This window comes from Triturus cristatus, chromosome 2_2 (genome assembly GCF_964204655.1).
Source record: "Triturus cristatus chromosome 2_2, aTriCri1.1, whole genome shotgun sequence".
Lineage (NCBI taxonomy): Eukaryota > Metazoa > Chordata > Amphibia > Caudata > Salamandridae > Triturus > Triturus cristatus.
The window spans coordinates 326,515,620-326,542,086 of NC_140582.1; the positions used below are offsets into that span (position 1 = coordinate 326,515,620).

General features: G+C 44.2%; 1 protein-coding gene across 1 annotated transcript in view; it reads left to right on the plus strand.

Moving 5' to 3' along the window:
* DKK2 (dickkopf Wnt signaling pathway inhibitor 2) overlaps nucleotides 1-26,467 on the plus strand; it is a 238,141-nt gene that overhangs the window by 194,092 nt on the left and 17,582 nt on the right. Inside the window, exons 2-3 of the mRNA XM_085641396.1 lie at nucleotides 11,728-11,878; nucleotides 23,102-23,248. Coding sequence (XP_085497522.1) covers nucleotides 11,728-11,878; nucleotides 23,102-23,248 — 298 coding nt within the window. The remainder of the gene's footprint in view (nucleotides 1-11,727; nucleotides 11,879-23,101; nucleotides 23,249-26,467) is intronic.

Below are 26,467 nucleotides of genomic sequence, written 5' to 3' on the forward strand. Positions count from 1 at the left end.
CCAGTGATCACAATTTGTATTTTGTTCATGGAGATTTGAAGTTTAATGGAGAATGTAGTCCAATTTTGAGAGTGAACCTTGCATCACAGTGAAGCAAGTGGAGAGGAAATGACAGGGGAGGTGGCGTAGTCAACCTCCTTTTGCCGTTGAGATGGTACATGAAGCCCGCTTATGGTGGCACATAAATGGCTTCAGAAATATCACCTAAGAGAACAGTGTCACCATCAATAAGAGAAAGAATGATACCTCTAACCATTGTTCACAACAATAGATTTATTTTGGGAAGAAGGCACAGTTGGTAGTTGGCAGATTTAGTCAAGTTTAAAATGTGAAATTTAAGGATAGATGTGGCAAGTGTGAGACATAAACATAGGGCAGAAACAGCAAAAGTGGCAGATATTTCTTGAGAAGGAAGCCAAGATGCAACAGGTGGAATAGAGGAGGAGGACCACACAGCTAGAAGGTTTTACTTTCAGCCTAAACAAGCCTTACACTTCTCAAGAACTTAAAAGAGGGAGTTCAGACTGCCATTAATGGCCACTGCTTATAAATTCGGATACAGTGAGAATCATCTGGATGTGCAGAATTGTTGTTTTCTCTTCAGTTATGGTCGACTCATCAGGGTCTCCGAATAGAGAATGAACAGTTTTGGAGCCAGTATTTAGTGCTTGGCAAGCAATGCAACTTTACTTCAGTAGACCTGGAATATTTAATGTTCACAAACTGGAATCTGTCAGAAAAAGAAAGGACTTCATACATTTGCTTCCCAAACCTAGCAGACAGGAGAGCTGAAAACTGGAGGAGAAATGTATTTTTTTTAGATGTGATGTCAGCTGAAGAGCTTAGAGAGAGATAGGGAAAAGACTTTGAAAAACATCAAGTTGCTTTTATTTACATCAGTTAATACCGCAATTTTAGCTGTTTGTAAGCACTGTAAATAAAATACGTTATTATTTCTTAATGCAAAGGGACTCAGTTTATAACTCTTAGAAACGCAAACGGCTGATGTAGAAGTGCAGGTAAAGTGCATCATTTACTAATCCTTCTGGCCACCTATAATGGAAAAGGAAGGCAAATAAAATTTGAAGACAGGCGTGTGGTGATGAGTAATCAGTGTCTTTGGTAATTCTTTCTGGATTTGCACCATCAACAGAAATGGGGATGATAAAGGCTTAAAAAATGAGAGTAGACCAGCTTCTTGAGATTTTGTCCAACAGGAAAGTTAACATGGGAAGTATAGGAGGCAAATTTTTTACTGACAGTATAAATGTTAATTGAACAAGAGTATCTGGTGTTCAAAGAGGAAAGTGTTCTAGTCCAGGTTTTTAGGATGCATAATATACTGGTAGGCATCTTGTAGGCGGTTCTAGTGGGAAACAATGTCCCCGTCTGGGATATTTCTGAATTACAGTGGTTATACTTCAGTCACATGGTGAACAGGTGAGTGTTTGAGATTTTCAGCAAGTGTTAGCAATTTCCCACTGTGTTCCCTGATTTTCTTCTAGCGAATATGCTGTGTCTGTGATATACCTGGGATACTGACTCCAAGGGGATAAACCCCACCTGGGGCATGACCTTCAGATTTAGTTTATGTAATTTGGGATTACTATGTATGTGTGACATGACCGTGATGCAGTGTTTGATGGAGAAGATGATATGATAGAACTGTACACCGAGGAGATAATTACATATGGAAGTGGTGAGCTATGATGATCTTGGCAAAGTCATCCTTTTGATGTGACTGATAATAGTGATAAAGCCCCAACTGGAAAACAAACACAACAACACTTTCCCCTAAAATCATTATCCCAGTATACTTGAGTACTCTAGCATAAAGGTGACTAATAATTTACTCATTTACTTTCCATCACACTTCTGCTACTTGGACACATAACGTTTATTGAGGGACTGTGCCAATGACCCAGATGGGTAGTAGGGTCATCAGCACTTCATGACCAGCAATGTCCTCCACCTTGAGCAATTCATTCATATTCAGCATGAAAATATGGCCCATGGATGCCACCAGAAAACAATCACTAAGTGCATGTGCATTGATCCCAAATCTGGTCTTTGGATCCACATAAGAGACAGATGCACAGATATACAGGAAGATCAACCCTATTACATTTTTAAAGAGTGTTAGAAATGGTCCCAGGATTTTCTCAGGGGCATCACATTTTTATAGGGGATACTGGCCCCTTTTTGAACGTGTTTCATATGTACACTTGTTAGTCATGTTTGCAACAACAACAAGAACTTCATCACCAAGAGCTGTGGTATTCTGTTCCTGCTACTTGATCTCCAGAAGGCGACCAGCCGCTCTGTGAACTTCTGGGTGTTCTTCAGTGACATGGAAGCATGCTTTACTCAGCCGAACCACTGCCCTAGCTGCAGCAGTCTACCAGAGCATGGACAGACCACACGTGGAGCAGAGGGAGCATCCTTGGAGACAGATGGCGTCTCCAGAGATTTACATCATTATTTGCAGGCGTCCGGAAAACAATCCTTTTTTTAGTCCCCAGCATCTGGGCCATATTTACAGTGCTCAGAATATAGAAAGAGCCCCCTTTTACACAACACACGAATCTGCCTTACGCACATGTGGCCCAAATACGAGACTTCTGCAACATGCAAGAGTTCCAAGACAGTGTTTCTGTGAACTCTGCCTTACTTAAGGGCTAAGTGTATAGTGAGTCTATGTCAAGGAGAGAACTGCATACAAATAAAGTATGAATACACTCTGGGCCAGATGGACCGTACTAAACCCTGCAATTCACAAAAGTTTGGAACCTCTAAATGTTTTTTGCTACGTAATTAATTTATGTTGTGATTCGGAAAAGCCTTCCCAAATCACAACAGGGGCTTTACAAGTCATTCTGAATCCCAAATATGAGGGGGTGTTAAAGGGGCATTCCTCCTAATGGTGATTCACAATTAGATGTGTCAATGGTTTATGTCTGAACTTGAAGCCACGAACCATTTAAAAGTTATCAACATCTCAAAGGGGGTGGTAACACATTCACAAAGTGGGAACAGTTACTGTTGGACAGTTTCCCAGTTGTGAATAATGTCAAGTTGCTTGGGGGGGGGGGGGGGGGTGGAGATATAAGAGTGGCTGGGGATCGGGCATATGCTTAAATCTCCAAATAACTTCCCGTAAGCATGCTAAAGGCATATCTGTTCCTTTAAGGTACATGGGTTGCTTGGAAAAATGTTTAATGTTTTGGAATGGTGATGTAGAGTGGTAGACTGTTGTGCCTGCTTGTTCACCATTCCTGTGTTTTTAAACAATCCCAGAGGTCACACTGGCTAATTAATATTCATTAGACGGGTCATTCTGCAACTCTCTCTAAATGGACATTTTGAGATGCAACCAATTAGGTCCTAGGTAGGCCGCAAGTTGGTGCTCAATTTGCTACCAGATTTTACAACCTGACGATTAGCACATCTGGCCATGAGTCATCCCATCATACACACTGTGCTGTGGCGGTGTGGGAGCCTATCATACCACGTCCTGTAGCTGCATCCACCCTTCATGTATTACAATGTGGACTTTCATTAGAAATACCTTCCAGGCATTCATAGTGAACCCTCTAGCAGCTTCCTTTGGAGAACAACAAAGACCAGGCTGCTCAGTGGTGACAAGGAATCACTTGGCTGTCAGTGTGTGCAGTGATCTCACTGGTGGTATGGCGGAAAAACACTTACCTACCCATTGTTTCCTTACCCCAGGGGTATTTCACATGAACGAAGGCACATAGATGTGTGGGGCTGGCTGTCCAGTAAACCAAGATCCTTTTCTAAATTGATCTAGTTTTAATGGCTTAAACCCGCACATCTTTAACCCACACAACGTATTGAAAATGTTCCTGAGTGCTGGCTCCAAACAGAGCTGCCAGGTTTTCAGATCGCTTATGTGTGACATTTTCATGGTTTCAGTGTGTGAATGAGTGGCATTCTATCGCCACATGTGTGACACTTCGAGTGACACTTTATCATGATTAAAACCAAGAAGTGAAATCCATGTAAAGAGACAAATACCTGCGAAGTCCCTATTTTTAGCAATGAAAAGCTCTAGGAAAGGCCTTGTGACTACAACAAACAGTATAAAGTCTTCCCTGACCTTTCATCTGTGGGCAATGGGGGAACTGGGTGTTGGGGAATAAAGCCTCATTGATGGTCCAGAGAGCTTGGCATAGGCTGGGCACAACTGGTCATTGCCAACCCCTAGCTCTAGGGTCTACCCCTGAGCCCTGAGGCCTTCACAGAGGAGGCAGACGGAGAGGCACAGGTCCAGCCTCTGACACTAAGGACTGTCCCTGAGACCTTCATTTGGGGGTCAGACAGTAGTCGGACACTGCCCGAAGGCTGACACTAAGGAATGCACCTGAGACCTTCACTTAGGGACATGTAGTTTGATACAGGGCCAGGACACTAAGGGGTGTAACTGAGTCATAGGTAGGGTTTTGCATCAAAAAACATTGGTGGTACCAAAGGAACACCCATGTGCCACCTATGGAACACCCCCTTGACGCACAGTAATGCAAAAGAGAGCTTTTTAGTGGTTTGCATTAATTTATTTTACAAATCAATGCAAATACCAATTTGCATGGGTTTGTAAATCCCAAAAAGGATTTTGCACCAGGTCCACATTAAAAAAGTAACACAAACCAGATGCTACAGCTTTGTATATATGGGCTTAGGTATCACCCCTGTGCTCTGAGGCCTTCATTTATGCGGCAGAGAGTGAGGGACAGAAGCACCAGCCTCTAACTCTAGCACTTGTTCCACCCTAGGGTATTCATGGAAGGACCAGAGAAGGGGACAAGGCGTGCAGAACTGTGTCACCCTGAAAGCTTCACAAAGGTGGCAGAGAGTGAGGCTCAGCACCAACCTCACACAAAAGACAGCACTTCCTGTACCCAGTGGTCTTCCCGAGTAGAGAAGGGATACTGGCCAATCATCAGCCTCCCTGAGGACAGTGGCTTAGAGGCTCTCTATCTTCCTTTTTTGACCTAATTTTACTGATAAATACTGACAGAAACAAATGTATCTTCCTGTCTGCATTTTTTATTAAATGAGGATAAAAAAGGAAGCTAGGTTGTTTTTTTAGTGAATCTAAATGCTGTCACTCATGACTGCCAGGCCTAAAGCTGTGTGAATTGACAGGGAAGAAAGACATTTTAGTAATGAGGCTTAAACAGCAGTTGATGGGCACAAGGTCGATATGAAACTGTGCCTTTTTTCATATAAATGTATTGTTTTATCATCTTTGGGTGTTCGTATCATTGAAACCTGTCAAGCATTAAAGTATGAGTGTACACCTATCAGTTAAATGAATGTGAAAATATACTAGCTTCAACTTATCTTTTCCCAGAAAATTAATATGGATAAATACAGATAAAATTAGCAATAATTAAATATGGGAAATACAGACAGAAATTCTCAAAAAAATAAATACCACAAGACCAGGAGCCCTAATTATAATGAAAGGAAATCGTTTGAGTGACTCTAACCATGATTGTCCATGATGGCTCAAGAGTGGGATCTGCATATCATGAGCTTCCCTTTAGGAAATGATCAGCTGTTGACAGCACTACGAATGTTTAATTTTAAGAACTGCCTGTGCAAGTTAGTTTGCAGAGGATGACGTAACGATGACAGAAAGGTGACTGGAGGGGTCAGTATGAATATGCTGGGCACACTCCAGAGTCAGTGACTGACGAGCACTGACTGAATAGTAAATGTACTTGTAAACATTTATACTCACAACAGCCATGTCAGCTCTGATGGTTGGATGGTTAGACTAGTGCTCTCTCCTGGCTTCACTAGCCCATCCAGGGCTGGTGGTACTCGGCAGGGCTGGCCCCCTCTCTTGACTCTCTTTGGTAGCTGGTAATGTGGCCCAATCACAGGACAGAGAGAGATGGTGGGGCAAGGTGCAGCCTCCACAGCTACATGTTTAAAGTTAGCTGGGCTCAGGGCTGCAACTATATCCATGACAACCTCTCTTTGACCCCAATCCCTTTGACAGCCTCAGGGCACCTGGCAGCAGGAGCAGGGGAGTACTGTGGAGCCCCACAGCATCCCATGTGTTGCAAGCAGTGACCTCATCTAACTAGTAAGTGACCAGAACGTGGTTGTAGACCACCCAGTCAGTGATAGAGGGCCGATTCACAAAACTAACTTAAGACAAAATCCTAAACTTACTATCATTTTGGTATTCACAGAAGGCACTTACTCATTTTGGTATTCACAGAAGGCACTTACTCATTTCGGTATTCACAGAAGTTAGGAGTCCTAATTTTAGGACTCCTAAATGCCTTCTGTGAATACCGAAAGTCTTAAAGTTAGGATTTTTCTCAGTTTAGGAGTAGTAAAGTTAGGACTACTAACTGTAGGACTCCTAAATGCCTTCTGTGAATATCGAAAGTCTTAGAATTAGGATTTTTCTCAGTTTAGGAGTCCTAAAGTTAGGGAATGCAGGATGCAGTGATAAACATAAGCAAGGGAAGCCAACACAAAGGACAACTAGGATGGATTGGGAGCGTGCCACCTGACGCTTACAAAGGGACGAGTCTCTTAAAGACACAAGTGGAGGGTTACTGCTCAACCAATCAGAACACTGTGAGACCGAAATGTTTCTAGACCTTAACAAATGCAAACAATAGGGCAGTGGTGTAGCTAGGCATTAGACCGCCGAGGACGGCCCCTGATTTTGCCACCCGCGTCAGCCGAATCTAAGAGCGGGAGGTTGCTGGCGATTCCTGCAGCCTCCGCCCGCTACGATTGCAGGTAAGGGGGGAGCGCCAGCATCCCGCTTTGCTACGCCACTGAAATAGGGGGTAAGACGTCGAACCAAACAGAGACAAATGAAATAGGCAACAAAGTCATCTAGCCTTGAACAAGTGTCTGACCAAAACTCACTCTAAGCATGTGTTAAACTTTGGAAACAACAGATCTGTCCAAGCAGTCTGTAGCCAGAGGGAACAAGTTGAGATTGTGTTTGCGGTTTACTGGGCCTTCTGTCCTCCTCTATCAGTTATTTACCAAAAGTGCGGGGGGCTGTGTTTAATTTAAAAGTGCGGGGGAGGCGGGAAGCTCTGTTTTATTTAGTAATGTGGCGGCCCTGGACGCATTTTCATGGCAGATAGCCCAATACTATTAATGTTATGAATTATTATTTCATTCGGTCGCCGAAGAGTTTCGTGGATTCCAACACATCTTTTTCGGTCACGTGCATTTTTGGGCTTAGGATCAGAAAGTGTAGCGTGGAACATGTGCTCGGCAGGTTCATTCATTAAGCAGTTTTCCATGCGAGGAGGGTGTAATTGGAACAATCCTTTGGCGTGGCTTAGTCTGCAGTAATGTCAAATATTCCATTGTTTTTAGGGGAGTGTGATTTCTCTTGCTTTCGGAGGTGGATGTTATCTTCCGGTTTCCTTTCTGACATAACCTTTAAATGATGAGATGATGGCTTTTTCAGAAGATACGATCAGGACGGAGTGGTGGATCGCAAACGCGTTGGTCCACCTACGGTTCCGAAAGGAGCTGCCCTGTATTCATGTTTTCAGTAATAACTTCCAGACTTCTGCGTTAACACGAGGAAATGCAGCTTCATAACTTGAACAATAAACAGCAGGTGATTAACTGCAGAGCTACCACACAATTTCTGCACTGGTGAGGTGTCATTTTGCAGAACGTGGGCTTTGACCGACTAGTGCAAAAAACCTATATTTTGCCCGGCCCTCTTGGTGGAAACGTTGGTGCAAAAATTGCACCCGTGAGCAATTTCTCAGAGACGGTGTATTTTGTGGTATGAGTCCAATCTGATAAAACCTGACTGTGCTCGTTTGAGGTGAGGGGATTGGCCAAGGCGTAGGAAGTGTGGGGGACATGGGGAATTTATCCCCCACAAATTTTGGAGTGGGGGACACACAGGACATGGGTGGGGGGACAAAATAATTTTCCCTTCCACATCTTTTTTTTTTTTTAGTTTTATATAGCGCGAATTCGACCCGAAGGTATCAGAGCACTTTAACTGAGCGCGAGTTGTGGTACGGACTGACATATTCATTTCTTGGCACATTTCACAGAGGTGCCGATTCCGATCCGTTAAAAAAATTTACCGTCCGACTCGTATCCGTATTTTTTTCCGTACGAATCGTACAAGTACCGTACAAACTGCGAAGTACGATTTGTACGTGAAAAATACATACGAATTGCGTCGGGAAAATGGCCCGGGAGGGACCCGTAAATTTTTACGTCCGAATAGCGTCGGGAAAAGTGTCCGACAGGGAGAAGGACCTTTTTACATGCAAATCGTAAAACAGAAGTCCGAGCGCGCAAGTACGATCCGTACTGCCCGTCCGAATACACAACCGCATGTAAAATGCCCCGTACGGAGCGAACGCGGGTAAACTTGTGCCCGGATACGAGTCGTACAGCCCCCCTCACCCCGCACATGTCAGCACTGTACCCCCGTATGTCAGCACCGTACCCCCCCTCCGCACCGTACTCCAACACCGTAGCACAGCCCCGCACCTGTACGCGCCACCCCCCAGGCCCGTCTCCCAGCCCCGTACACGTATGTACCGTACCCCAACACCGTAGCACAGCCCCGCACCTGTACGCGCTGCACCCCAGGCCCGTCTCCCAGCCCCGCACCTGTACGCCCCGTACCCCAGGACCGTACCCCAGCCCCCCACCTGTACGCACCGTACTCCAACACCCTAGCACATCCCCGCACCTGTACGCACCGTACCCCAACACCGTAGCACAGCCCCGCACCTGTACGCGCCGCACCCCAGGTCCGTCTCCCAGCCCTGCACCTGTACGCCCCGTACCCCAACACCGTAGCACAGCCCGCACCTGTACGCGCTGCACCCCAGGCCCGTCTCCCAGCCCCGCACCTGTATGCCCCGTACCCCAGGACCGTACCCCAGCCCCCCACCTGTACGCACCGTACCCCAACACCCTAGCACATCCCCACACCTGTACGCACCGTACCCCAACACCGTAGCACAGTCCTGCACCTCTACGTGCTGCACCCCAAGCCCGTCTCCCAGCCCCGCACCTGTATGCGCCGCACCCCAGGCCTGTCTCCCAGCCCCGCACCTGTACGCCCCGTACCCCAGGACCATACCCCAGCACCCCACCTGTACGCGCCGCACCCCAGGCCCGTCTCCCAGCCCCGTACCTGTACGTACCGTACCCCAACACCGTAGCACAGCCCCGCACCTGTACGCGCCGCACCCCAGGACCGTACCCCAGCCCCCCACCTGTACACACCGTACCCCAACACCCTAGCACATCCCCGCACCTGTATGCACCGTGCCCTAACACCGTAGCACAGCCCCGCTCCTGTACGCGCCGCACCCCAGGCCCGTCTCCCAGCCCCGCACCTGTACGCCCTGTACCCCAGCCCCCCCTGTGGATGAAAAGGAACTCTGAGCTGTGCAGGCAAGCTAGGGGAGACGCGTCCCAATGTGTCCTTCCCCAGGAGTTCGCATATGGACTGGCCTCTGGGCCTTGTATATAATGTACATTTCAATTCAAATATTATTTTTATGCTGAATAAAGCATTTTGTTTTTCATTTGCACACTAATGCTTTTCTGGTATTGCTGTTGGTGCTGCTGCTCCATGAGTTGGGGTGGTGATAATGTGTTAGGTGTCTGGGAAATGTTGTAGTGTGCTGCTCATGGGGTGGACCCTGGTATCTGCGTGCCATCACAAGGTCTCTGCAAATAATCTTTGGTCATGTAAGCTCTTACTGTATGGTGACATTATCCCAAGGAGTGTTCCTTCCTCTGTGGCACCTGACATCTTCCCTGCAGGGTGTTTCCCAATTGTTGTGCTGACCTGTGTCTACATTTCCTTGGTGTGTGACGGATCCCTTCCACTTTGGCCATGCCTGCTCAGCAATGTCTCCGCCTGCATCGTCTGTGCCATCCTTGGTAGTCACTGTACTTGTGTATGGAGTATGTTGCCATGGCTTCATGTGGACATGGTCCCTTTTCCGCACTATGCATGTGTGTACTCCCAGCCTAGCACCCATGTGTTACTTGTTCTGCAGGGTATTTGGGCACCTGACTGACAAATGTGGGCATTGTATCTGTGGGTACTCCACCCTTTTCCTTCCATGGGAGGCAACAACTTGTTGGCTGCCCCAGCACCTGTACATTCCTATCAGTCCTGGAATGTGCGTGACAGTGTGTGTTCCCTTAGGCTCTCTTAGTTTAGTAGGGTTTAACATGAGTATACAGTCTTGTTGCGTGATCTCAGTGTGTGTATTGTGCTGCCACCGCCAGGGGTGGATATGCATGTGTAATTTGTCATCACACCCACATGTGTGTAATGCAGTGGGGGAAGGACATCCATCCTCATGGGAGTGGGACACTGCTGTCAGTGATGTGTTGTCATGGCACTCTCAACATAGTCGCACATTGTGGATGCCTTCATGCACCCATGGAGTTTTGGTCATCGGAGGATGATGTACACACCCCCATGTCTCTGTCCACTGCTGGGAGTCCTCTGCACCCACCCCTCATATGTCTGGGCACTGCTGGGAGTGATAGGCACCCACCCCTCATATGTCTGGGCACTGCTGGGAGTGATAGGCACCCACCCCTCATATGTCTGGGCACTGCTGCGAGTCCTCTGCACCCACCCCTCATATGTCTGGGCACTGCTGGGAGTGATAGACACCCACCCCTCATATGTCTGGGCACTGCTGGGAGTCCTCTGCACCCACCCCTCATATGTGTGGGCACTGCTGGGAGTGATAGGCACCCACCCCTCATATGTCTGGGCACTGCTGGGAGTGATAGGCACCCACCCCTCATATGTCTGGGCACTGCTGGGAGTCCTCTGCACCCACCCCTCATATGTCTGGGCACTGCTGGGAGTGATAGGCACCCACCCCTCATATGTCTGGGCACTGCTGGGAGTCCTCTGCACCCACCCCTCATATGTCTGGGCACTGCTGGGAGTGATAGGCACCCGCCCCTATGTCTCTGTCCACTGATGTGGATCGTAGCACGCCACCCACCCACCCGCCTGCACCCTTGGTGCAGTACACTGCTCACCTGGGCATACACCCCCCCCAATATACTGGTCAGATGCTGCACCAGCCCCTATTCCATCATTTGTGGCGTGTGTACGCCTTGTATCAATGATGTGCTGGTACCCTAGGGGTACGCGTGATGCGCGCCGTACCCACGCTCTGAGAACGTGTGTACGGGTCGTACCACGCGTACCCCTATGTCACCCCAAGAATGGTGGTACGGCCCGTACCCAGGCCTTTAGAACGTGGGTACGAACCGTACCACGCGTACCCCTACGTCACCCCAAGAATGGTGGTACGGCCCGTACCCAGGCCTTTAGAACGTGGGTACGGGCCATACCGCCATTGTTGGGGTGATGTAGGGGTACGCGTGGTACGGCCCGTACCCACGTTCTAAAGGCCTGGGTACGGGCCGTACCACCATTCTTGGGGTGATGTAGGGGTACGCGTGGTGCGACCCGTACCCACGCTCTGAAGGCCTGGGTACGGGCCGTACCCCCAATGTTGGGGTGCCGTAATATAAACTGGCTTCTATTCTATTATTTTAAATGTTTGTTTTTGTCTTTAAAAAAATGAAAGCTACATTGCTACTTAATGTATTGTTTGAGCATTACAGTAACTAATGTTTCTTTTGTTTGTTCCCTTCCTCTGTTGACTCCAGGTCTACCCGTGCGCCAACGACAAGGAGTGTGAAGTAGGAAGATACTGCTACAATCCACATCAGGGGCCTTCGTCCTGCATGCTCTGCAGGAGGAAAAAGAAGCGTTGCCATAGAGACGGCATGTGCTGCCCTGGGAACCGCTGCAACAATGGTAATGGAGTTGATCTACTTCCGGTATTTTTCTATTTAATTCCAAATGAACAGTAACTGTCTTCATTATTTAAATTGAGAACATGCATTCTTTCCCCCTGGATTACTGAAGTCCTCTTTGCAGTGAGAGGAGCCCATTGAATGACCCAGAGCCCAAAAGCTGCTGTATTGCGCTGTGTGATTAGGGAATGCCTTTTTCTCTATTTTGGGCAGTTCCGCATCAGGATGGATCCTGTATAATTTGGATTTCTTCAAAGGTCGAATTCAGTAATCTCTCGCAAAAGCAAAAGGAGAAGAAAAGCAAATTAAGATTAGGTCACTGATCCTCTGGAATTTTTAGAAAACATAACTGAAAGTTTCAACAATTAGGAAACATTTACTACAACATTTGCAAACACTTATGGTTTAAGATTTCCAAGACCCTTAAGAGTCAACCTTTTTAAATGCTGACAGATTGCTGTACTATGGGGACAGGTTCTTTGACACAGAGCGCTCAGACACACTAACGTTTCTTGCAAGAGGCCTCAAATCCAACCTTCAGAGACAGCAATGCACTAGTAACGATGGCGGATGGAAATTCTTTCATATGTGCAAATTATGAACGTGCAAAATGCATGAAACCCCTGCCAGACTATTTATGAGTTGGTGAGAGGATAAAGGTGGGACAAAGGGCCAACCCCGTTGCGTCTGCCATGGTCCTAGGGTATGTGATGCTACTTCCACTGCCCATGGTGAATCGATGTTCATGGATGCATCTTTGCTGTGGTATGACTTCTCCATCATATATCTACACTACGGGTGTTGGAGCATGGTGGCACTTTGAAGAGAAGCATGGTGGCACTTTGAAGAGGAGCAGATGTTCAAATACCATGAAGCAATGACATGATTGGCATTGCACTTTTACTGGAAGTCTAGGGTTTGAGAATGTGGAGCACCAATCAATCAATCAATCAATCAATCATTCAGGGATTTATAGAGCGCACTACTCACCCATTAGGGTCTCAAGGAGCACCCACCCTTAGTCCTCGCTCGAAGCTAAACAGAACTATTTGGAGTTGAGGAAAGTCTTGGCGACTTACCTTTCCCTGTCAATGTCAACTACAAGTATCTGCAGCAAAGGGAACAATTGACAAATGCCGGGTTTCTGACCATCACAATCCCTTCTATCTGGTTGGATTCGTAACTCCATTAATATATTTTCTCCTGTTTGCTTCCCTTCTAGTTTTCTGAAGTAGACAAGGAGCCATGTGGTGCTAGATAAAACACAGCATAAATTAATAAACAAATAAAATCATAAATATATGTTTTCCTGTTCTTGTTTAAGCTCCTTTTAACATGGCATGATCCATACCCTTAGCGATGACCGGTAATGAGAGGTTTCTTTCACAACTAACTCTGAAAGCAGTGGTGAGGGTTGAGCTGAGAGAGAAAGAAGATCCAGGCACCAATATAAAATTAGCCCCCATTGGTGAACTGTATAGCTATAAAAGTGGGCCACATTTGCAAGTTGAGGCAGATTTGAACATGTGAACACATGCAGCATATGAACTCAGGAAAACCACCTGGGGTTGCGCATAAACTTTCAGGAGATGCAAACACTGGGCCAGATTTGCCACTTACTCACGCAGATCAGTGCTGCAGCCGCAAATGCCGCACTGCACTGCTTGAAAAGGAGAGAGGAAGAGAGCGCCATATTTACAGAATTATGGCTCTCTCCTCCCCATTCCCTAGTGCTGAAATCCACTGCCTTGCGTCACAGAGACACATTTGCGCCATGGTGCAAGGGTGTCTCCGTGAGTCTAGCATAGATTCTGTACTGGAAGGAGATGCTTCCAGTACAAAATACTATGCATAGACCGACTTTAACCCTTTTCCCTCTCTCTATGTGTGCTGTAAAGTGCAGCACACATACAAAGTAGGAAAAGGAAGGAGAAATTAAAAGCATTTCTACTTCGTTGCACCTACTTGAAAAGAGCGCAGTTTACTAACACTAAACCCTGTCTACTTTATTTAGTAAATAGGGTTTAGCATCAGAAACCTTGGGTGATTGCATGGGAACGCCCAAGCTCCACCCAGGGTACAGCACCATGGTACTAAGTAATGGAAAGCAGTACTATGCACTGCTTTACATTAATTTCATGTTATTTCCAGCGCTAAACAAGTTTAACGCAGGAAAGTAAATCAGAAAGAAGATTTCATGCCAATTTGCATCACTCTTGATGCAAACCCGGCATAAAATCTTAGTTAATCTCCCCCCAAGTGTGTTACTTTGCAATGTAATTGAATGCAGTGTGATCTTACTGTTCTAATTGAAATAAATAAATAAATAAATAAAATTAAAAAAAAAAATATATATATATATATATATATAGAGAGAGAGAGAGAGAGAGAGAGAGAGAGCGAGAGAGCATGTTTCCACATCATTCAGATTTGTGTGTCTCGACATTTTGGCTGCAAGCGCAACCCAAAAAACGCTCTGAACTGTACTCCGATTTCTTTTGGGATGGGCTCGTCAGTATTAAACAGGTGGTTCCGACGGCAGCCCACAGCTTTTCCATTATGAGCCTGAGCCAGAGGCTTGTGGTTGTGAACATTACAAAAGAAGCCTGACTCATCGTGTTCCAATCTCACTTCATTTAGGAAATAACTTTAGTACGGTTGTTAGGGGATTTCATGCCAGACGTTTGGCTGTAGCCCGGCTCAATGGATGATTCAAATGGCCAGATTGATCAAAGTTTTGCATCGCCCTTGCTCCACGCATGGGGGAGCAAGGGCGTCACAAAGCCTAAGTGAGATTTATCAAGCAAAACACGCGAGGCCATCAATGTGTGGCACGCAATGTTGTGAGTAACGCAAGTCAGCACAAAGCCTTGCCTTGTGTTACTCTGCGGCAAGGAGGCGTTCCGTGGGTGGAGCATGGGTGTTCTCACGCATCCACTTATGGGTATTGGCGCATTCCCAGATTTACCTCAGTGGTAGACCTGGGAATGTGGCAAAATGCTACGCCTTACCAGATGAGGTGTAACAAGAAGAAATATTTTTATTTCTCCTTGTTTTTTCCTCTTTCTATGTGTGCATTCTGCAGCACACATAGAAAGAGGAAAATGCCCACCAGGATTGTTTTTGTGCAGGAAGGTCTTCCTTCCTGCACAAAAACAATATTGTCTACAACAAAGGCACTCTTGCACCGTGAGCCCAAGTTTATCAAGGCTGTAGATTTTCACCATCTTGGAAATACCCTAAAACCTGGCATTTTGGCTTGTTTGCAGTGAAGCAGACAGGAACTGCTGCAAAAGACGGTAGTGTTGTCCTTGTGAACTTTTACCCCATTGGTTAGGGAAGAGCCAGAGATCACCCCCACCTACCAGTTGTTGCCAGACATAAACGGGGCACCTGCAGGCACCCTCTTCAGAGCACCTTTTGGACCTGTGGAAGAACACAAGAGGACTGGGCCCGCTGTCTGTGACTGAGAGGAGCCCCTAAGGGCAGAGCCTGCTCCCTCTTGTACCCAGGAGAAAGATGTGGATTCTAAGGGTCAATGGCTGACCTACTGCAAGGCTACAGGGAGACAACAAGCTGGAAGAGGCCTTTTTTCTGGAAGCACCTATCTGGCAATTGGCAACTGGACCTGGGCTCGACCCTGCTGTTAACCTTTGATTCACACCCTCTGCCTCTTTATGTGTCTCCTTTGAGGTCTTGGATTAATTTAAAAGTATTTTCTTTTTGCTGATTGGGTCTTAAAAGACTAAGTCAGTAGGTAAAATCTTTGACTTGATCGAACCTGGTTGGTGTATCCGACCAGTGCTCCATCTCTGTCAGCCTGAAAATATGATTAGGTCCCGGTGTACTAAGACTATCATTGGCACTTTCTGGCACTATTTCTACTTAAAATGTAAAAAAATATCAGCTTCACTAATTGGATTTTGTCATTTTTGTATAATTTTGTTTATTAATTTATCCTATTCTGACTTAAGTACTGCTTTGGTACTGCATAAATACTAGGGTTGGAGTTTATCGCCCACCCCTAATAAATACCTTACACATTACCCTAAGTTGTCTGCTCTTGCCATCACTACCAGGAGGATGAGATGAGATTAATGTTTTGACTTTAAGGGTTCATCCTCTTGAGAGCTGCAATTGGAGTAGCCCACCCCAAATAATAATTCAATTTCTTACATTGGTGTTTAGTTGTAGTATGCTGGACTTGTGGTTTGCAGTACCACACAGTGGTTTAAGTTGACATTCACTTTTTAGATTTTTGATTGGCTTTTGATTTTATTTGGGTCATTTTTTATTTTTTCCCAAAATTCATTCCTGCCTCAACTTTTGCACCTTAAGTTTTTAGAAACATGGAGGTGGATCTGGCGAAAGTGGAACGACTTAGCAAGGCAGAGCTGAGATGCATGAGAAGCAATGAGGATGGAAGCTGAACAAGCAATCCAAGAAGGAGGATTACCACTTTGCACTTAGAGCCTGGGAGGAAGTCTGTCAGTTACAGTACACTCCAGAGGAGAATGAGGATGAACTGGAGGAGGGAAATGATGATGACATTAGGAAACGCCAGTGCCAAGGGAGTGTTTCCCCAAGTAGCAGCCTCTCCTGCATGATCCAGGGCAGGGAACAGTATGCCCTCTTGCAGTATGTCCTCATCACAGCTGGAGGACAGACAGGTGGAGGGCCTTGAAATTGCAGTTGGCTATCCTTGCCTTCCATGAGAAAACATGGATCTTGACTGCTGAAGAGAAGAAGGCAGCTGTAGCCCTGGTTGCTGAGGCGAGAAAGGCAGTAGCAGACCTTCGACTTGAGGAGAAAAGTTGACCTTGGTCTTAGAAGAGAAGAAGGACCTGTTGTCCCAGGAGAGAAGTCAGCGGAAGATGGACTTGAGGTCCCAAAGAGAATTTGAGTCCAATGTTGATGGTGGCAGTGATTCTGAAATGAGCAGAGGTAAACAAATAGTCAACATTCCAAAAGATCTGGTGCCTGGTTATGTGAAAGGGGATGACATTGATAAGTGGCGCTCAGCTTATAAGGTGGTCTTGCAGGTGCACAGAGTCTAGAGGAGGACTGGGGGTTTAGCCTGTGAATTACATTAGGAGGAATGCACTATTGACCTTGAATGCAGCCGAACAGGTTAGATATATCCCTATAAAGTAGATCGTCATATGCAAATTTGGTTTAACCCCAGGAAAGTATTGATTGAAGGTCAGGGATAGCCAGAAGCTGTCACATCAGTATTGTGTGGATTTATAGGACTCAAATGACAAGGCACTGGAAGGTTGGCTGACTGGTAGTAAGGCAAAGAATTATGACAGGCTGTAAAATCTGATTATGAAAGAGCATATCTTGTGTAATACCTTTCCTGCATGTGATAGATTGCAAGCTCACTGTACCCAAACAGCTTGGGAAAGAAGCTGACCTCTGGTTCAGGGCCAGAGTGTCCGGGAAAGTACACAGGAGTGACTACAGGAAGGGTGGTCCACGTTCCTCTCTACAGTGAGAAGTGGAAGGTCAGGATATTCCTGAAAAATTCCATAGAAGGACTTAAAACAGTATTGAGGGGAGAGATTCTCAGACCACTTTGAAAAGACGCCCATGGTGCCACATCTCAGGCCTGGTGTTATTAAGGTCTACAGACAGGAGAGGGGGAACTTTGTATATAACCGGAAGTCACTCACAGTTGGGCACTCTGCAGACTTGGCTAGTGTAGCACTAGGCAGATGTTATTTCCTGTAGGAGATGTGAAAGCATGCCATAGTATCTCTTCTTTGGTTTCCCCAGAGAAGTATCTGTGAGGGCACGTCTTTGGGTTAATGCAGGCTCATGGGTAGGAGTATTTCTGTCCTATTGCCATGGTATCCGTAGAATGGGAGAGGGTACTTGCCCCGTGAAATGCCATTGTAAGTTCCCAGATGCCCATTGAATGTAACCTAGGCAACGACTTCCCACCAGTGAAAAAAGAGCCAAAAGGGGAGACCGCCAAAGGCACTCTGAAATCACAGATTTCTGGGAGTACTGTCGTTCCACAGAGAGTACGGAGGCCCTGACAAAAAGTAAGGGGTATGATTTGGAATGCATCCACAATAGGAGGACCAGAGGGTCAGGGGTTACTTGATCTGAAAGGAGAGTACCCCAAGACTGACCCAGATGAGGTCCACTTTTGACCTGGAGGTGCTGCCTGAACTGACTCAGAGACAGGAGACCTGCATATACAGACCCCTACATGACACTGCCAGAATATGTCACTCTCTCTCGAGAGAGAGACTGAATGTCCAGTCAGGAAGTCCTGGACTGCCAGGTACAAGTTCAGTCTTGGGGTACAGGCCTTGAGCTGAGGCGGTAGTCTTGGGATGTGACCCCAGAGATGGTGGAAGAAAGAGTGGAAAGAGATTGTGCTTTAACTTGGTTACCATGGTAGAACCATGGCAGCTCAGAGTTCTGTGCGATTACTTGGTCAGCCATGGTTACATGATAGAATGGTGGTGAGTTGAAGAGAAGCTGTAGGGGTGAGAGGAACTGAGAAGGCTGTACTGCACATGCTGGATTAAAAGAAGACTTGAACCTGCCATTGGGTCCATCGTGCTTCTAATCACTGGTGACTATCTTATGCTTTCCAAGCAGATATTTTTCTGCATTGTTGTTTTGTACTATTAGCATTTGGTAAATAGACATAATATCGAGCAAAAAAATATAGAATGGACAGAATATCGAATTTAAAATATAGAATGGACATAATATCGAATGGACATAATAAAGTGGTTAATAATATCGACATGCAGGTAAGTAATATCGATTGTCAAAATATAGAAGTACATAATATAGGCATTAAAAAATATCGAATTTTTTATAACATCAAAAGAAATTAAGCGTTTTGTATGTTAGTATATGAGTTAAAAATGTATATTATTTTTGTAATGTATGTTTATTTTTTTTTAAAGTTACAAAATTTATGTAAAATTATTTTTGCGTATTTTACTTCCGTAGCGGGTTGTGGGTTTATAGGGGAATAGGGTGGGAAGTAATTTAATTATAATATATATTTTTATAAATTAATTAAAATTAAATAATTATATGTTAAATAATTTTGTGTAATTTAAATCTGTAGCGGGTTGTGGGTTTATAGGGGAATATGGTGGGAAGTAATTTAATTTCAATTAATTAATTAAATATTTGATTAATTAATAATTTAATATTTAATAATTTATATTGTGAATCAGGTTAATTAATGTATTATTAAATAATTATAATTTGACTAATAACAATAAACAATTAATTGGTAATTATGTTAATTACGTTAAAACAATGAATTAATTAGTAATTAAAAAGTTATTAATTATTAAAAATTATTTTGTAAATATGGTCCTGAGCGAGTACGATGCGGCCGAATGCTGTCCGACTCGGTTCGGTCGGACTCTCATAGAAGTCAATGGGAGCCGGTCGTACGACGCGTACATGGGCTCCCATTGACTGAATGGCTACGTCGCGGACAAGTGCACCCCCTACATTGAGTCCGCATCGGTGCCATCCGCACCGTACAGGTCTGTGTTGGGGAGACCCATGGGTCTCCCCTGTGTCCGAGTCGAAGGGCTGCGGATGACAGGGGTTCTGACGCGGACCCCCAAAGGCAACCACCCGGACAATTTGCGAGCCGGACACTCCGGCTCGCACAGGCTGTCCGACGCGTGCATCGTACTGGCTCGATCGTGAATCGCATCCATTGCACGCCATGGTTAGCTGCTGCCCGAGACATACGGAGCGGTTCGGATCCGGAAACGAGTCGGTCGGTGAATTTCATGTAGCGCGCATCGTACTTGCTCGCTCGTACAGCTGTACGAGTTGGGCGGCAAACACGCGTACGGCGCGTAGTTTTTCCGTCCGGATCGCGTTTGGTGCCCTTCCGACCCGGATCGGAATCGCCCCTTAGAAGCTTAAGACGGCGATTCTAATGGGTCTCAAATTGACCTACCTCTTTAATATTAATGAGTAAGGTCATGCTTCCCATTAGGAATGATAGCCATCACAGGGATGGTGGCCTACTGCGGTCACAAGATCACCATGTCTGTGATTGCTTTAAAATAAAGTAACTGTTTGTTTTTTAAAAGCAGCCCATTTTTGTTACAGAAAAACAGGATGCATTTAAAAAGAACGAAATGGAACTTATATGTTTAATTTTCTAAGAGTAGGCAGTGTCTGTGGGAGCACTGCCTTCTCTTACAAATATTTTTTCCATTCTCAAAGGGGAGGTGAACCCATTGGTACCCCTTCCCATTTGCGAAAGGGTTACCACCTCCTTCAAGGAGTCAGTAAAGTATTCATGTTTTGTGACTGAAATTTGGTCGCAAAACTTTAATATATCCCATCCAGATCCCCTTTTCCAAATATCGAATTGCAAATATAAATTTTGATTCAGTAACGTGTTACCAAATTGCAATTTGTGCTTTGGACATAGGTTTCAGATCACAAAAATGTTTTGTCCATATGGCCATGCTATCTGATGCCAGTGTTGGGGAACGATAATAACCAATTTATCTTAGGTTTTAATATTAAATAATAATATTGATGTTTTAGGCCATGGCTATTGTACAAAAGGTGAAAGGTTAAAAACATATAGTGATAGTATTTAACACACTAATGACAGCCTCTTTTTGTAAAAAATATTATAACTTCCTTCTATGACAACAAATGTCTACATATGATTCACCCAAGCCGAAATCAGCAACCTAAGCCTTAATCAGGAACAATAATAATATTGCTGCACTTAAGTATCCTGTCACTTGTTCTGTTAGCTAATCAGACTATGCGCCAATACTTCATGTTTTTGCCAAAAGTTCTATTCAATAGCAAAGCAAACAATGTGCTTTTGTGGGTCATTTATACAATACTGTTTAAAATGGATTTGTTGTTTTAATGTAACAGAATGCCAATCACCAGTAGTCCCAGAGGGTGTTGAAGGAATAGTCTTGCATTGTGCCAAAATGCAGCAACAAACAGACAAGAAGATTCATATCTATCCATTATGCACTAAGACGTTTCTCTAATTGGTTAATGTTCTTCAGGGTTTGTCAAGAGTGCTTTGTATGCCTGCATTTGACTATTATTATAATATAAAGTCACCCATGAGAAGTTTTGCACATAGTACTGCATTCCAGTAAATTGAGGAGAAACAGCACTTTCTTTAGGAAGTGTCTTGCTGTACAGAGTCCTGTGAGGCAGTGTTAGCCCAAAGATGCTGGGCAGAATAAAGAGGCTGAATGTTTTGGGAAGACTGTTGGTGTCTGCTGTGGGTGCTTCCTGAAATGTCAGCATGCACAATATAAGCGTTCAAGATTGTGAGGTGTTTCATGGAACAACTGTTTCATCTTCTTATCTAGATATAAAGTGCAATTCGGCAAGTGGCACTCACATGACAACAAGTTTGTAAAGCTGTCGATGAAGGGTGATCCCTCTGCTAGACCAATTCATTGACATCATTATTTATTGATTGATTTATGTGTGTTATGCATCACCTCAATTTTCGGCTTTTTCTTTACTTTGGTGAACCATGAATACATTTAAATAAAAGTTGCAGGGTGTACTAGATAGCTAGAAAACAATATTGATGATGGCAGGGCAGTCATTGGGAGAAAAGCGAGAGCAGTCCAGAAAGGTTTTGATGCCCACTCTGCTAGTATTAAGGATACAAATTTGACTGAAGTTGGCTGTGGAGGCGAACTAGTCGAACCAGCGGTAACAATTAGGAATCAGCCCATCCAGTGTTTGCCATATATGATTGTTCGAATAATTTAGGGGCATATGTACAAGGGAATGGCAGAGCGTGGCGTAAAGCACAAAATACTAACGACATGGTCCGCCATTCTGAAAACGCAGGGATGAGCTGTATTTACAAAGATACGGCACATCCCTGCCTTTTCCCTAGTGCTGGCGCTAAAGTTAGCTGCCTAGCGCCAACGTAGGCACCGTTGCACCATAGTGCAAGGGTGCTTGCATTGAGGGAATGATTGTTTATGTGCAGGAAGGTGTCCCTTCTTGCACTTAAACAATCACAAATTGTAATTTGTAACTTTTATGTGTGCTGCATTGTGCATCACACATGGAAGTTGCAAATTGTCATTTTAGTAATGATTTTTTATGTGCAGGGAGGGACACCTTCCTGCACATAAACAATCATTCATGGCGTTTTGATGTTTCTCTGTGTGCTGCACAATGCAGTACACATAGATACAGCAAACACAAGGAGAAATAAAGCATTTCTCCTCGTTTTGCCATGTTATGACTAGTTTTCCCTGTTCATAATTTTGCCACTGCCTCCTATTTACACCACCCTTGTAAATGGGGGCAGCGTCAAAATCAATGGGTATTGTAGCAGAACTCCCACCACAACACCCATTGCCCACCCCTAAGTATAGCGTGAAAGGGTGCTTTATTTACAAGGCCGTGTTTAGCCAAGTTAAGTGGCTTAACGCTACCTTGTAAATAAAGCAAAGTCCCTTTCGCCACAGGAATATCGTTAAAAGTGGCGATAGGGGCTTGTAAATATGCCCCTTAGTTTTCAAAACATTTCTTAAAAGTAGATTGTTTAAGTGCCACATCATGCTAGTGAAAAGATGTTCCAATAGGATTGGAAGTTGTACTTGCAAGGAAACAACGCTAAGTTTTGTTTTACTTTTTATGTTTTGTTGAAAAGTTTTCTTCGCAACGGCTAAACTGAAAATGTTATTTTTGTGGTAGTGTATGATCAATCATTGCATTTATCCTCAACCATTGCTCTGAATGTTTTGAGCACTGTGCTTCTAACTTTAAATTTGATTCTGAATACCACTGATAAAGAATCAGTGCTTCTAGGATGACTTTGAAGTGGTCTACTATCTAGGATTGAGAGCCAGTTCTGCTCCCTAATACTATATTTGGTTTAAACCATCATTGAAGTTAGCACAGGCCTGTAACTTGGGCTCAACTTGGTGTCCTTTTCAGAGAAGTGATAGAACCACATTGGGGAAAAGGAGGATAAAATGTCTCTTGGTGCAGGGTGCAGAATGTGTAGCCAACGTGAAGCCTCCAAACGGTCTATCTCACTGTAAACATACAATTCCCAATTAGAAGCAACATACTAGATTGTATATTAATGTTACTAATACCTAATAAACCACAATATAAACAGTAATGTATTATTGTGAGGTCGGTACGATTTGACTGATTTGTATCTTATACATTTTGTTTTTTTCTAAAGGCATTTGCATACCAGTAGTTGAAACTATCCTGACAGCACACATCCCTGCTCTAGAAGAGCGCACCAAACAAAACGACCCGCTGAACCATAAGGACCTTGGATGGCAGAATCTAGGAAAACATCACCCCAAGATGCCGCATGTAAAAGGTAAGCTTTCACTCCGCAGGTCAAACAGACCATTTGAGACAGTTAATAGATTTGAATAGAGAGCATATTATTTAATATGGTTAAGGCACACAGGGGCATATGTACAACAGAATGGCTGAGCGTGGCGTTAAGAAAAACTTGCAAACGCCATGCTCCACCATTCTGAAAACGCAGGGATGCACCGTATTTATGAAGATACGGTGCACCCCTGCGTTTATCCTAGCACTGGCGCTAAATTAAGCTGCTTAGTGCCAACGTAGGCACCCTTGCACCCTATTTGGGGGAAAGATTGTTTGTGTGCAGGAAGGTGTCCGACATTGTGCAGCACATATAGGAGTTGCAATCAATATTTTTATAATGATTGTTCATGTGCAGGAAAAAGAACCTTTCATGCTAAGTATAGTGTGAAAGGGTGCCTTATTTACAAGGCGGCGTCAAGCCACGTTAAGGGGCTTAAAGCTGCCTTTTAAATAAGGGGAGGCCCCTTTCGCCACAGGAACATCGTAAAAAGTGACGTTCCTGTGGCGATGGGGGCTTGTAAATATGCCTCACAGTATATGTATGAATCTATAATTCTTCTCTGAATGCACATGTTTTAGCAGAAAATAGTGTGCATACTACAAATATAGAGGGAGGGAAGTAAGTGCGTACTTGAGAGAATATTTGTTTTTATTGGTCATATAAGATCAAAATCACAAGTTGCAAAAACATTCATAATCTCAATTCTGTCCAACTTGAATAAAAAGCAAATATATTCTAATAATGTTACACATTTCACTCTTTCTTCCTACAGACGCTACTGTATGGTACTTTATTCCCCACAAAACTATTGCACTCAAACACATGCCGTCACTTTGAGAGTAGTGCTCTGGTACCGGATTCACAGTCAAGGGCATTTTTCTAAACACAAAGGTTTTTCAGATATATTCTAATTTCCCCCAATACTTTGGCTTTCTTCCTCAATCCATCTCTTTACAAGTACTGTCCAAACAGCTAGAGAGCCCATAGAAATAACATAGTTCTCTGATTTTCAAATCTATTTCTAGCACTGCAAAGGCAGTTATAAGATTGATAATTTGGCCTGATAGATAAAAAAGCACCATAGACAGCCTCCCATTAGAGTTGCGAGTTTGGGCAGAACCACATCATATGTGCCCATGTCTCCATTACAAGTGTCAGAGACATTTTGGACCATAGTATAAGCAATAGACACAGAAAAACCTGTATCTGGCATTGGCTACAGCCAGGCATATGTTTGAATAGGCGATGTGGCATCAAACTGATATCTTATTGCTGGATTTCAGTCTACAAAATACCAATTTTTCCAAACCATTTTCCTTGAATATTGTGATTTCACAGTTAATTGAGTAGGGTGTGTTCTGCATATACTCTAGCTATCCTGCTCCTACCTGGGCTTAGTTCCTCTAGGATTGTGTGGCTAAAATATGATAGGTTCCCATGCTCCTACATCCATCTGCAAAGCTTGGATACAAAAACAGCCTGCCATTGGTGGCTGGTAGGAAACAGGGTGGCGGGGCAGAGGGGGGTTGAAAACAACAAAATATTTGTTAAAAAAAAAAATACTAACCTCTTCTGCTGTCTGTCCTCGACATCTCTCCGCTTCTCTTCTTGACTCCAAATCCGGAAGCAGGAGGAAGCACACAGGCTCCCCAAAGCCAATCACGATGCTGCTGTCACAATGACAGCAACATCATGATTGGTCTGAGCACCACGGTTTGGCGCTCAGATGGGGTCTCTGAGCCTGTGCAGGTTCTCCACCCAGGATGTACTACAGCCTGGTGGAAAACATGCAAAGTGAGCATGACTGTTTGGCTGGCCGAAGACGGCCGGCCAAACCATCATGCGCACTTATTGTGCACAAACCACTCCTCTCCCTGTAACACCAGCCCCGCCCCACACTAACCTAGCCCTCTGCCTGCGAAGAATAAAATGATAATAACATTGTTATTATAATCTTATTATTCCTTTTTCCACTGCTCCAAAAGCAGTGGAGCGACGTTCCTCAGCCTTAGCGGTACACCAAAGTATTCTGATAGCTCTAAGAAAGGTTTCATTGGCTCTAAGGAAGCCATTATACCACCAATCTTTCTGATCTGGACCACTTATTACTTCCTGTATTTATACCTGGATATAGTCCAACTATTTTTGGGTTCTGTCGTATTGAAATGATCTCATTAACATTATGGTTGTTGTGAAATACCTTTGTGTCAGATGTGGCATTGATTCTGGATCAATCGAAATTGGATTTTTTAAAAGGCATCATACTCCGGAATTTCAATAACCGTGTCAGAGGTAGAGGAGACCCCATACATTTCAATATTGTTAAGTCCAAATTGTAATGTTTTTCAGAGTTTATCAGCCAATGAAGATAAATCAAGAATTAAGCTTGCTAGTATTTACAAAAATCTGTCAAAGTCCAACCACCATCCCTGAAAGATTTTGCCAGCTTCCTTCTGATAATATGTGATCTCTTCCCATTCAAATTGAAACTTACACCCATATTATTGACTTTTTTTAATTTGAAATTCAGGGTTGCCCAAACATAAGAAGTTTCAGCAAGATCATATTTTTCTACATTGTTGAGTCTTTCACTTAATAATTGTTGTAGATTACACCAAGTGGTCAATTGTTCTTCAGTCTTAATTTAAAGTGTACAGATCTTTGGACTGTGGAACTATTGAGAGGCTATGCTCACTGGTACCCTCAATTATCAGTATGGCAATACAAGATCAAGAGATCGCAGTCCTATAGTGAGTAATTCTCCCTCAGCATGTTTTTAAATAAACTCTGTTCTGGATGCATGTATTGAATATCCTGATACATTCTTGAATTTTGAGATATATTTTAATGTCTCAATTACTTTCTCCTGACTAGGCTGCAGAATGGGCAAAATGTTGTTTGCACAGAGCAAGATCTTACACTGTAGTGGCAGGATGTAAGCTGCAATGCTTATGTTTTCCTTTTAGTATTGAGGATCAAATATATAGTAAACAGAGCAATAGATACAAAGGTGTTCCTTGCCATGTGGCACACTGAAATAGTATTTGACTAGTCTGCTGTCCATTTATAAACAATGGTGTAGGAGTAAGAAATGTGCAATGACCTGAAGGAGAGAAAGATACAATATATTTCATAATAACTATCTTTGCCCAGGGAAACTCCCAGTCTACCAGTTCAACAGCTTTCTTCACAAACTGT